Source organism: Heterocephalus glaber, unplaced genomic scaffold (assembly GCF_053883595.1).
Source record: "Heterocephalus glaber isolate CG9 unplaced genomic scaffold, H.glaber_assembly_v1.0 deba00001538, whole genome shotgun sequence".
Taxonomy (NCBI): Eukaryota; Metazoa; Chordata; class Mammalia; order Rodentia; family Bathyergidae; genus Heterocephalus; species Heterocephalus glaber.
The window spans coordinates 1,187,429-1,201,397 of NW_028258333.1; the positions used below are offsets into that span (position 1 = coordinate 1,187,429).

The following is a 13,969-nucleotide window of genomic DNA, read 5'->3' on the forward strand; positions in this document are numbered from 1 at the left end:
AGTCCCCAGATTTCTCTACCAATTAGGATGCCTCACGGCCACTACAAAGGCGAGGGGTAACTTTTTAAAAAGGAGCTTCAGTGACACAAACAACAGACAGGAAATGCTGCAAGATAAAGGGAGGGAACCTGCAGCACCAGGGGAATACTCTCCACTTTAAGATCCCCTTCTTCCTTCCCAGGGGAAATCGCACATTGCCAAATAGAGGCGAAGAGGTCTCTAAGTTGGTAAACCTGGAGGCAGAGTTTTTGGTTTAATTAGGCTGCAGTCAGCACTAAGTACTTTGGGAAAAAAACCAATCAAATCCCAAGTCCGTCATCTGTCTGCTGCCCTTGCTTGGCTTGCTCTGAATGGCAGAGAGACAGGTGGTTTTGTCCACACAGCGTTTCAGGACCCCTTCCAGCCTTTGGGGGTGGAGTTTAGAGGAGACCGGTCTTTAAGTTTCCAAGTAACAGAAGAGAAATGATTCTTCGTGTTGATTCTCTGGAGTTTCAAAAACAAGGGCAGCTCAGGTGTGTGAATTCCCCAAGCCCTGCTCTGCAGCCCCTGAGGCCCCTGGGGCTGAGACTGCATGGAGAGGAGGGCTGGTGGTCAATCAGCTCGGTGTCAGAGGTGCTGCATTCTCTGCAGGCTCCCTTGCAGAAGGCAGAGGATTTTAGCATTTGAGAGATTCAAAAGGAGCATTAAAGAAGAACTGGGATCCAGTGTTTTCTGTTGGGCTCACCTGTCCCTTCTCTAGTCTCTGTGATGGGACAGATTGGAGTGGCACCACTGTCATGGGGAATTCTCTCTGCTCCTACCATCCCATCCTCCTCTAGGGAAACCTGGGCTGTGGTCCCCCTGTGGTCTGGTTTCTATGTCCCTGATGTGCCTGTGTCCTTCGGATAACCCTGTGGTTTTGTGTGCTCGGTGATTCATCTCTGGCAAGACAGTCTGGGCTCAGCTGGGCTCAGATGGGTAACAGGGGGCAACTGTGTAGGTCTGCAGGGATCTTGGGAAGAGGTGCTAAGGGAGTCTGGTGGGCAGACGTCAGGGATGCTGATTCCTATGATGAACAGAACAGACCCACATCAGAGAATTATCGGCCTGAATACCTCCTGTGCCGACGCTGGCAAAGCCTGCTCTAATGGTCTGTGACAGCGAGTTCTGACATGTGGACTATGAGGTGGTAACGTGTGATCAGGAACCCAAATGGAACAGCTGAAATAGAGCTTTAAGTCTGCAAACTTGCCTAAAGTAAAAGACCAGCACTTTTAGTGCAACTGGAAGGAGAAAGAATTTAGTTCATGGGTAGAAGCAGTTGCTGCACAGGACTGCAGCAGATGCGTGCAGGTGCGTGTGGCTTGTAGCAGGGTGAACCAACCAGCTCCCCACCTGTGCCGGGGCAAGGGCCAGGCGAGACCAGCCTGGAAGCAGCCAGACGAGCAGGCGAGTGAGCAGCAGCTGAAAGAAGCAGATGGCTAGAGAGGAAATGGCACTGAGCATGGAAAGAGAAAGGGTGGTCACAAACAGGGAAAGGAAAACTGTATGGATAAAAGAAAAGGAATGGGTGACAGGAGGACATGAAAACCTAAGAGCATCCATGTCGAGAAGGCAAATCCATAAGGTGTTAATAAAACACCAAATCTATACACTTCAGCTGTCACTGACAGTGATTAAGATTAATTTTGTTCTGTGTATCCAAAACCTCAAAAAACATTCATTTGGCCTAGATAGTTCATTTTGAAGAATGCATCCGTAAGACACGATTAAGGAGGTAAGAGAGATTTAACTACTCAGATGTTTATTACAGTTTCTATTAGTGAAAGTTTGGAAACAATCTAATTTGCAAAGAAGAGGGATGGGCTCACCAGGTAATGCTCATTCTTGAGACGGGGCTGTTTTCCAGAAAGAGGTCACCCTGCGTGCAGTGACAAACTACCCTAGAAGGTCGAAGCTTTGTACTCATCTATGCCTTTGGCATCTCTAACCTAAGAAAGAGGCTGAAAAAAGAGCAAAATGTTCTCTCTTCATTTGACTACAATGCACTAATTTGTGAAGCAAAGATTATTATGAGAGAAAATCTATCAGATAAAATTACTGGAGCAAAATCACGTCTGGAGTCTGTGAATACATATATTTTTAAGCTATTTAAATTTCAAAAACTTAGAGACAGGCTTTGATTTCTCATGGATCCTGCTCATTTTGTTTGTTTTTTCTCAGGAGGCTTCTCCGTTCAGGCTGGGCTCTCTGCGTGGGCCTTGGGCCTAGGGCTGCCCTGGCCATGGTCAGCACTAGGAGGATAGTATTCCGTTCTCCGGGGCACACTGGACACCATCACAGGGTCCTGAGCCATCACAGGGTCCTGAGCCATCCAAATCTCCTTACATTTTCAAAAGATGCAAAAAGCAAATGTAGTAGTTGTATCTCCTTGCACTTTCCTGGACTCAGTCCTCAGCATGGTGCCTGCCCTGAGCTGAGAGGCTGCTGGCACAAAGCCCGGCTGAGGGCCAGGATCCTTCCTGGCAAGGCTACCTTCTTGGCACAAGACATGCATTCTGCTTGGGTAGGTTTTGCCTGAAACAGGCTAGGGGACCTAGGAAATTCTTATAATTCCAACAGACACCGAGCACAGTCTTGGCCACGAATGAGTTTGCCAAGTCCTTTCAGACCAGAGGGTGAGGCAGGCAGGTATCAAACACAGCTGCACTTGGAGGCTCAGTCTGCAGGCTCTGGTGGTTTGAATAGCAACCATTCTTGAAATAAAAGCAGGAATATGACATACAGAGGATGATGAAACAATGCAGGGTGTGTTTACGTAAAAAGACTTATTACACGAAAAGACACCTTGCCATGAATCCCCTCGAAGTACATCCTCTCACTTGGAATATACTTATCCCAGCATTCTCGGCACTTGGTAGAGCACTTCTGGAAGTCCTCGCTCACGAGTGTCTTTATAAGGTGTGATCAAAAGAACAGTGACTGCTGCTGCCAAGTGCGATCCAGGGAAAGGCAGCTCGTAAAACATTACGGTGTGTCATCACCCATCTGTTCACCAGACCGGTTACTGTACGACTGCTGGCTCTTCCCCAGAGTCCAAATGACCACGAAAGGGAAATGGTTTTAATCAGTTCGGGACATCCAGGCAACCACGACAGCACAGCAAGAGACGCTCGTGAAAGAGGATTCCAGAACTGCACAAAAAGTGGCAAGAAGGTAGGATAAACGTGTTCAAAGCAAAAGGGAGTGTTTTGAAGGGGACTAATGGCTTGTATTTCACTGGAATAAATAAAAATTTAAATATTCACTGCATTTGTTGATAACACCTTGTACTTTTGTATCATAGACAAATCCCTCTCAAGGATTTGGAAGGAAACATTTTTGGGATTTTTCTTATAACTAAAGCCGACCTGCAGAATGGTATAGTATTTTTCTAAGGTTCAAAATACCAATGCTAAGTGTAAGAGTCAACATAAATTTATAGACTAGAGCAAGCTCTGGGGCCGACATTAAACAAACGGTTTTCATCCCTTTTGCTTCCTGTTACAACACTGGCTCCTTTGTCATCTACGTCGATATCTACTTCTGTATCTGGATACCCAACATGTTTTTATACGGTGCCCTCTCCCTTTGTATTACACATTTGCTCTAATACTAAAAGGTCTTTAGAAACCCGACTTGCAGGGAGCTGGGCGGGCGTCTCAGCTTGGTCGCTCCGAGTTCTGTCTCCAATACCACAAAGATCAAACGAAACAACAACACCACGACTGCCCACAGCAGAGCCCAAGACACTGATGATATCCGCCCAGCTTCAAAGCTGGAAACCTAGAGCTCTCCAGAAGCCCTAGTCAAGTTAAATCGGTTTCCAGGCCTTGAAAATAAGCCATGGTTCAGGTGTTGGCAAAGATGGTCATCGCTCATTCTAAGAGGCCTGGTAATGTTTCCATCGCCCACTCTGCTGCAACCCGTTCAGAGCGATGAATGGGGGCCCTGACTGCCTCTTACTGGGAGCAGCTGCCTTGAATTCCTGCAGACTCCGTGTCTCTCACATTGCAAAGGTGACTTGCAAGGCACTATGGGAAATCCCTGCTCATTTTCTCAGGAGACCCAAGGCTCGCCCCAATGCCAACCTTCCCCAGCAGGTGGCGCCACCTAGATTTACTTCTCTCCCATGCAGCGACCTGCTGGATTTGGTAACATCCTCCTATTCCTTTCCTTCTTTCCCTCTGATATTCTGTCTTCTCTCCTCCCCTAAACTTCAAGACTTTCAGCTTTGCCTCCTTCCCATCAGTCTTTCCATACAAGATAGTTTCTACTTTTGACTTTTAAACTACATTGAACTTGATAAATTACACTAAATGGTTTTTCAAACAAGCATAATTGTTGTCTGTTTACATCCTCATTAAGCTTGATACTGAATTTTCTGGCACTTCAAAAATAGTTTTGTATTAATTTATAGCACATTGAAAAGCCTTTCAAAACTATCATTTGGTTGAAATCATAACTTTGAAGCTTCTTCATGAATAACAATATTGCAATGCATTTTGACTTATGGCAGTTTCAGCAAAACTTCCTAAAAGAAATACTTTTCTCCCTTAAAAGCTATCATAAGAAAAAATGGGACAAATGAATCATAGATTTTCATTTAGACTTTTTGCGAAAATCGTAACATTCTATTAATAACTACTATACTCAACTTGGAAAACAGTGTATCAATGTCAGAAAATATTGCTCGAGGGCAACAGTATCCTAAGTCTGTGAAATTTCTCACACAAGGCTCTACAGAGGGGCTGCTCGGGAAAGAAGGGCTGTATATGGGCGAGCGAGATTCTCAAATCACCCTTCTCTTTTGACTGCCCATTTCTCGGAACCCAATCATCTCCTCCTGCCCTCCGTGTAAGTAAGGGTTTCTCGGCAGCATTGAGGAGGCCAAGTCAACCTCAGAATCTTGCTAGAGTCACCCGTGACCAGCACTAGAGCCAGGACAAGGATGAAACAGTGCGAATACTGGGCACAGAACCCTGAAATCAGAGTGAGTTTAACCTCAGCGAAAAGTTTCTCAGCCAGAGCTAATGCTGTATTAGTGCAACCCCCAAATTCGCTTCCAGAGTTGCCTGGATTCCCAGGAAACTGAGTCCTTGGGTCTGGGTGAGACCTGGGGTGTTATCAAGGGGCACTGGGCAGCAACACGCTCCTGCAGAGATTCACGCCTCCTGCCGTCCTCCACGGTGTGATGCACATTTCCAGGGAAAGCTGTGAGGGTACCGGGCCCACTGCGGCAGAATACAGCAGGAAGTAAGGCTGGAATGAGCTGCCAGCTCTGGCCAGCCCATGCTGAAGCTGATCTGAATGTGAGGCTGCTCAGAACCATGACAGTGCGGCTCCCTGAAGGTCCGGGTGCAAACCCAAGGATGGGCAGGACCAGCACACCGGCAGCACTTGGTAATGTCCAGTAGACGCCTGTGGGCAGCTCTTTGCATCCCCTGGTGGAGGTTTTTAAGTGGCCTAGAATAACAGCTCAATCCTTATAGGGCCACTCCCATTAGGGAGAAGATGAGAGACACAGATCTGAGCAAAAGGAGACAAGGTGGGCAGGGTTAGCTCTCAGGGGCAGGGCACCCTCACCCAGGAAGAGTGCGGACCTCGCACTGAACACGCGTGTGCAAGCTGAACATGTGGAGCCAGAAGTCGTGGGAGGAACCCAGGTGAACCTCGGGAGCTGCAAACACCTCAGGACCCAACCCAGAACTGCTAACATTGATGCACTGGAGGAAGACTCAGGAATTCAATGTAAGAACACATTGCTAAATAGGGTGTGGTGCTGCCCAGCTGTGAACCCTGTACTCTGGGAGGCTGAGTCAGGAGGATCACAAGTTCCAGATCTGGGCAACTTAGTAAGAGCCTATCCCAAAAGAAAAGAAAAACAAAAAGGGCTGAGCAAGTAGCTCAGCGTGGAGGCCCTGGGTTCCGTCTCCAGTACTGCAGTAAATAAGTAAATAGATAAAAAAGACTAGATTCTCATTCATCTTGATTTCTAAAAAAATTAAAAGAAATCCTTTTCCTCCATGTAAAACTATTTCTCAAATGCTTTTCAAAATACTGTGCTGGCTGGGCATGGTGGCATACCTATAATCCCACAGCACTTGGGAGGCTGAAGCAGGAGGGTTTCAAAGAGTTCAAGGGAAGCCTAGGTTACATAGTAAATTCAAGGCCAGCCTGGACTACACAGGGAGATCCTGCCTCAAAAAACAAACAAATAAAAAATTACTGTGCTCGAAATTAAACAAATACTTTTGCATATTTATCTGGAATTCAAATGCTGGTGACAGGGAGAGCTGTGGGTTCTGTCCCTTCCTCAGGCAGATCCTAGATCCTGGGTCAGCATCATCCTTAGGGGTTGTGTGACCACAGGGTCCAGGGATAGCTGGACCTGTGACCCCCATGGCCAGGGGAGATCACTGGATGTGGCTGGATGTGTCCAACCTTTGTGTCCCCGTGGGGCTGCAGTGTCTGTGAGCAGCTGGACATGTGACCCACCACAGTGTCTGGGGACATGGGGAGTCCCCTGTGGCAGAGTCGGGGCGACAGCAGAATGGCAGCTCTGTTCCACCACTCCCTTTCCTGGGCTGGTGAGGCACTCAGCAGAGGTAGGCGGGGCTGTTCCCATGCTCAGGAGGCAGCTACCTGTCAGCCTTGTGCATGGCAGTAGAGCCCCGAAGCCACACCAGGTGAAGCCCCTCCATTCCCATGGAAGAAGCCCCCTTTCCTGCAGCAGTGCCCTGAATTCATCTAAATCATCCCCCACCGCCAAAGTTCTGAGGTCATGTTGTTTGAAGGGCCGTGGATTCTCTTATCCCGCTTCCAGGGGTGAATGCCAGACTGTACAACCTCGAGTTTGGAAACCTGCTGTCATATACCTGCTGGGTTTCCTTCTCCACCTCTCCTACTCCGTGCACCTCCTCCACCTGCAGGGCAGGCAGACACACAAATCCACACACGGCAGAATTGGTGCCAGCCCTACCTATGCCCTAAGAGCTGCGATGTCAGAGCTGCCTGGTGCTAGGATGGCTTTTTTCATATTTTGAAATTTCCTATCTTGGCTCAGCTGCAAGACACGGAGGAAGTTATTTAACTTCCACCTTCTCAGCTGTGCAGTTCCTGCAGGAAAACTGTGCAGGCGCCTTCGTGATTGCAGAGCCCTGCGTCTATATATACGGATGAAATAGTCAAGTGCTAACGAGGGAAGGGGATAATTGCATGCAGCTGCGAGTATCCACCATCACCTGATCCTGGGATTTCTTTTTCTTCTTTTTCTTGCCCCAGCACCCAGAGCTCTCTGTGTCTTTGCCGTTGGCCTCACCACAAAGCAGCCCGTCCAGCTCGTCTGTGCCCATGTGCTGTCCCTGAGACGTTTCTGCTGCCAGTCGGTAGGAGAGGTTCCTTAAGATGCACACACAGTTTTCAACGGTCTGCAGAGCGGAAAAGGAAAAAAAGAGGAAACAGGAGGAATCTGTAAGAACCAACCAGTGCTCCACTCCTGCACGCCGGCAAAGCGATCCGCCTTCCCCCCACACTTCTCTCCCCATGATTTTTGCTCCTGCTCCTACAGGCTCTCTTGACAGCCACCATGCAGAGAATTTAGAGTCGCTCCCCGCAAAGAACCGACTTATCAGTGACAATGACTTCTCTCAACATCTGTCACTGCTGATTGAAATGAACTTGGGAGAGGGGAGGAATTACAAGCACAGTGGTCCCACACTTCCTCCACTTACACACAATGCCTGCATGGGGCTCGGGGGTCCGAATCATGAAGAGCACAGTACTAGGTTTTGGTGAGTGCTGGTGGGTGACTCTAACTTGTGCCATCTGCCAGGGCATTTTCATGGTACAGAAAGAAGCAACAGGTGCAAGCCAGGGCTGTCCCAAGAAAGGAAGGGGTGTGGTCACAGGAGATAGGCTGCATCCTGTTGTCTTAGCAAAGGGATTCAATAGTGGCGAAGGGTGTGTGTCGTAGGGCTGGGCATCTGCAGAATCCTCGGCCTCCGACAGCTATGTGACTCTGGATGGTGCACCCGCCATTTCTAAGATTCGGGGTCCTCTTCTGCAGTGATCACAGCAGGGCATTCCCGGGCTGCTGTGTGGATCTGTGGCTGGGGTTAATGTGGGATGCTGGGCAGAACCCCCCAGCGTGTCCATGCCCCAATGGCTGGAACCTGGGAATGAGCGAGGCTCGGTGCAAGGGGAAATTAAGGCTGCTGACTGACTGACGGTCAGATGAGGAGGTGATCTGGATTACCCAGGACGCTGGCAGCCTCCAGAAACCGGGGTAGGGAGGAAACGGAGCCTCCTCCAGAGGCTTCATAAGGGACCAGCTCTGATAACATCCGATTTTAGCCCAACAAGACCCATTTGGGATTCCTGCCTCTAGAACTGTAAGACAATAAATGTGTTGTTTTTTTTAAACAATCCACTTTGTGGTCATTTGTTACAGCAGTAACAGGAAACTAGTGCATCATAACAGTACTAGGAAGAACAGTGAGACTGTAGAAAAGGTTGAGTAAGGGTCTGCACTGTTACTAATGCTGGGAGACAGCCCAGTTTGGAGAGCCAGACATGCTGTTTAGAACCATGGGCTCGGCTGGGCTTCTCCTGACTCTGCCGTTTAATCAGCTGTGTGGTCTTGTGCAGAGTGCAGAATCTCTCTGTGCCTCTCCTTCCACCTTTGAAGACAGGGTGTGATGATCAAGCATCAGCTCCCTGGGGCGACTGTGAGGCTGAATGAGTTCTAGACATAGCTCTGGGAACGGTGCCTGCTGAAAAACTATTTGCTGTCTCCTCCGAAGTGGAGTGTGGAATCCGGGAAACACCAGTTCTAAAAACTTCTGGTTGCCAAAAGGAGGGGCCAAAATCAACCTGTCGCTTGATGCACATATGGACTGCTGGACCCACCGTGGCCCGTGTTTATTATTACCTATGGCTGCCGTCATGCTGCAATGGCAGAATTAGATAATTGTAAATTAAATATAGTGAACCCTTGACTTATGAACTCAATTGGTTTGCAAGGGCTGGTTGTAACTCAAGTTGGTCAATGAAGGCTCAGGTTCCTCTACACAGCCTTCAGAGTCTCTCTCCTGTGTACAGGCAGATCTCAGGGTCCTTAGAGAGACACTGGCCCAGGATTTCTCAGTTAACCTCACACAGGAAAGGATGGTGTCATGTTCTTACCAGAGCTCTGTAAGGGTTAAGTCTGTATCTGAGACCATCTGGAAGCACAAACAGCTGGCTTTTGGGTGGTAACTCAAGACTTTGTTCATAAGTTAAAACTAAAATTCTGGTTGTAACCCAATTTGTTTGTGTGTCTGGCTGGTGGTAACTCAAGGGTCTGCTGTACTTGTGATTGGTGTATCACCCGCCAAGCCTGCAGCATTGATCTTGTGACCATCTGCAGAGGAAGGCTGCGAGCTAAGACCTGGCACCAGGGGAAGAGGGAAATAAAATACCCAATGTTGTAAAAAGGGCAAATGGTGGGGGAAATTAAAGTGAGCTACGTTTTTTTTTAAAGATCATGTCAACTTGGTCGTCATTTTTAGACATCTGTCTGGCCCCTGGCATTGAAGGCAGGAAACTTGATTCTATCCTACAGAGGGCTGTAGGGGGCTCTGACATATTCTGGCAATTCCTGCAGTCCCAGTTCTGGGCTGGAAGGCTGGGGGCCTCGGGATCTAATCCCCCACCTGATTCCCTTTCCTGGCTGGAATCCGGTAAAAGGCAGCCTGTGTACCTTATTTGATTGTGGGGAGAGAAAAATGCGCTCAGAAAATGGGAATCTCAGGATTCCTCTCTGGACCCTTTGCCATTCTAGACCTTTCTTGTAGGATTTCCAAGGTTTCACAGGCTGCTCATCCTACAGGCTTTGTGTCAACTTGATTTCCCCTCAGCATCAAAGAGGAAACCCAGCACGAAAATAGGTAAACACAAAACGATGCACGACAGACAGAAAAGTCTCTCAATGAAAGGAAAATGTTATGACATAAGTCAGAGCGATTTTTAAATCAGCTCAAAATGATTTTTCTTACATCAAAGACGGGAGAATAAACTTCCTTCTCCTCCAGCTGTTGTCTTCCCCAGGGGCTTCGCCATTCTTTTGTTTAACAGACTTTTGGGGCCTAAATCTGCAGTTCGGAGAAATGCTTCCTAATCTACCTACAGCTGGAGATGATCAAGGAGGCAGGGGGAGAAACAGGGAGGGAAGGACAGCCTGGGACTGAACTCCTGCCTCCCACTGAGCTTCCCCAAGTGTGGCGGTCTGGCCTGGTGCAGCCAGGTTCCCAAGGCAAGAGCTCTTTTATAAAGGAATGGGGCAAAGAAAAAACAGGAAGGAGCCAGGAGGCCGGCACAAGGCAGTGGCAGCTGGTGGCTTTGCTCACCACATCGACAGCCATTCCCGTCAACAGCACTTTCGGCCATTCCTCTTGGTCACCAGGGTCATTTTGACGCCTTATTTTCTGTTAGAAAGGGCTAATTTGGAAGTCGTCTGTAGAGTGCTCTACCACATGTTACCCAGTCAACAAACTGTCCCAATTACAGGAGCAGAGGTGGGAGCTCGCACGGAATCCAGGCTCCTTTATTCATTAACTTCTCTGGCCTTAAAGAGAACACCTCCTTATTTTTTCCCCTCTAACTTGTCACTGCGAAGACTCAGAAGTGCTTAAGCAGAGGGCTGAGTGGGAAATTATGGTACAGTAATAATACGTTGAAGCTCAGTAGCACAGTGCAGCCAGCAACACGCTGCTGAGTAATTGGCCGCCTCCGATCCTGTCAATAGCCCGGGCGTCCAGTGATGCTCATCCTCCAGGTCTCAGCGCTGGCATCACTTGGGCTGGAGGTGGGGAGAGCACTGTCGCACTCCATCCAATGCCAGTTCCATGCTCTTCCTACCCACCAGGGACGTCTGGGCCTTTTGACTCCAGCCCTGAAACACCCAACAATTTCAGCTTCCTCTTTGGGGGGAAATGTGGATATTAGAACAGACAATCTCTACAGTCTTCCAAGAGTATCGAACATGTGACCAAATGAGACCTCAGAGGAAAGAGATGTCTGTGCTTTGGTTCTCAAGCCAGGCTCCGGAAGATCGCCTCTGACCCCAGAGTTGGTGGCAGGGGAACACAGCCAGAGCATGAGGCTATGGACTTCTACTGTCCTCAATCTGTGAGGTCCAGATGACACTAAAGCTCTTCTGCATCCATCCTGGTAAGAGGCTGAGGGTCCCCGTGCCTCAGTCTTCCACTGCTGTGAATGCTCCGAAGCTCACACTGCGGCTTCCATCCATTACCTCCCGTAGCTCTTGTAGAGGTCATTTGTCTGTTATGCTAACAGGGCTCTGTAAATACTCAAGACATTTTGACTGGTCACTGTTTTAGGGATTAATTTTCCTGTCCGTGATATTGAAAGGTCTGAAATGGTCCTTAAGGGCTTCTACCAAAGAGCAATGCTTAAGTCTTGATTACATTATATTCCATCTTTGGAATGAACAGCATAAGGTAAATGAGTGGAGCAAAGCCAGGGAGCAGGAATATGAAGGCAGCTGTGTCTGGGACTGCAGCGAACCTGCACTCAGATGTCGCGCAGGGCATCTCGGCTGGAGTCTTTGGGGAGTAAGGCTCAGGCAGAAGTGGTTTTCTAAGTTTCTCGGTAACTGTAACATGTGGCCAAAGTGGAGAAGTGCTATGCTAACTCACCCACAAGGCCACTGAACAGCTAAGTGAGTAGAATCTTTCTTACTCCTCTTTATCTGAAATGTCAACTACTGTACATTATGGCAGAATCCCAATTAGTGCACTTCAAAGCTCCGTCTGCAGAGGCAGGTTCTTAATCCAGATGTACCAAGAGTCATTCTATCATTTTTAAAGGATCGCAGACCAGGGGACTGGACAGGTCTGCAGATGTAGTCACCAGTGCTCCAAAGGCGATTCTGACTGAGCCTGGCTGCAGACCACAGGCTACAGGGCAGGTCCACAGCCAGGGCCAGTTTTACTCCTGGCAGGACACTTGGCCGGGGCTGGGGACAGTGGTCTGGTACATGTGGGACGGCTGGGGTGGGGCCTCCACCTGTGTCTGGTGGTACAGGCTGGGGGTTTGCAACACCCCACAATCCCCAGTCCCTTAGTTGGAAGAACCATTCGGCCCCAAACGTCAGTCAGGGTGGGTGGCTCATGAGGAGCTTATGAGTGAAGCACCACGTTTATCACACGTATTCCTTCACAAGTTTGGGTACCTCTGTGCTTGTGTCAGGATATTATGAAATTATAAATTCATATTGAGTATGAACTGAAACTAACAAGACAAGGTAACCCAAACCCTGGAAAAGTCCTTTCCATCTTTGACTTGTGAACGAAAGCGTAAATAGACATCGATGACCAATCATGTTGGTAGTTTCACTAATTTAAAATAGCACACAATATAAGGTATTTTGTTCTAAAAAATTAACTTTTAGGAATATAGGATTATTCAAATCTTGGGCAGTTTTAACAGCCCCTTTTTCTTTAAGAGTGGGTGTTATAAAATAAAGCCAGATGCGAAGCATTCCCACCTGCACCTGCAGCACCTGCTGTTCTTGCTCATGGCCAGTCGAAAGCTGGGGTGCAGCTCGTGCTAAGGCTTCGAGGGAGGAGGAGGCTCACAGGGACGGTGTTGGGGTTATGTGGGAGACCAAGCCAGAGCTCAGCGCGGAAGCACCAAGGACTGGCCGCATCAGCGCTCCACCACTGTGAGCTGTGCATCCATCCCTGCCCCACGGGATCTTTATCCTCTGTGAAGCTCCCTCTACAAGCTACCAACCCCTTTACCAACCTTGCTGTCGATCTCACTGCTCCCCAGCGCAGACTGAATCACATACAGCAAGGCGTCTGTGAGTCCGTCACACTCCCGCATCCTTCTGCGGGCCTCCTCTCCGGCCGAACTCACGTTCCTGCAAGACAAAGAACACATCAGCGACCCTCACAGTGGTCACCCAGGGAATGTCCTGCTAGTGTGGAAGAAAACACATTTTCTTTTTGCACAATGTTCACTCAAAGTATAAATTCAATGAATAGAGATGGCTTCAACAAACACATCCTGAATTGAGGAGAAAACAGATATCTGTATTATAACTTGTGAAGCAGAGAATGCAGAATTCCTAGCATGGTCTGTCAGGGTCCTAGGATTGCTGAGAATGGGAGACTTGCAGAAAGTCTTCAAGGTTCACATCATTTACAATGGGAATCACGAGCTTTTTGATTCAAAGTGCTCTTCTAGAGAAGCCTGAAATGTTCCAAAGGCAGAACTTCCACCTTACTGAAATACCTTAGAGATTTAAAAAGTTAGATACACTTACCTTAGTTCAGCCAGAAGTAACTTCTAGGAATTTATTCTAAGGACATAGGGTTCTGTGACAATTTGCCACTGGGGTGTTGTTACAGCTTGTAACTAGATATCCCTGGCAAGTCTCCTGAGGTCCTAGGTGGGGCTTTTCAGAGGTGCATGGATTTAGAATGTGTGATGCTGGGATTAAGGGTGTGTGGTACTGAATTAGTCCATTGATTGGTTTAACATAGTTCTGGGTGTGGATAATGGGAAGACCCACCCTCAGTGTGGGTGACACCACCCAAAAGACGGGTAGCCTGGAAAGGATGAAAGGGAGAGACAGGCTGCTGCCGCCACTACCTGCTGCTCATTGTTTGCTGCTTTGCTGCCTTCTGCCTGCCCTGCCCTACCATGGACTGTTTCCCCTCTGTGATGCCCCTCTGCCATGCCACCCTGCCTTGGAACCAGCCAACTATAGACTGAAATCTCTACAAACTGTGAGCCAAAACAAACTTTGGCTCCTTTAATGTTGAGTGTTGGGTATTTTGTCTCAGCAATGAGAAAAGTGACCAAGACCAAGATGTTCATGGCATCTCCTATAGGATGGAATTGCTTTAAGCTCTTTTCTGTACTACACACCCCGAGATAA

The 13,969-nt window shown here is 48.3% G+C and overlaps 1 protein-coding gene across 6 annotated transcripts in view; it reads right to left on the bottom strand.

The window, feature by feature from the left end:
* Nucleotides 1-13,969, bottom strand: part of Ctnnd2 (catenin delta 2) — an 871,879-nt gene that overhangs the window by 121,109 nt on the left and 736,801 nt on the right. For all 6 annotated transcript variants that reach the window (XM_087189427.1, XM_004845189.4, XM_004845188.4 and 3 more), the window contains 2 exons: nt 12,829-12,946; nt 7,263-7,448 (listed from right to left, as the gene is read on the bottom strand). In XM_087189427.1, the coding sequence (XP_087045553.1) occupies nt 7,263-7,448; nt 12,829-12,946 (304 nt within the window). The remainder of the gene's footprint in view (nt 1-7,262; nt 7,449-12,828; nt 12,947-13,969) is intronic.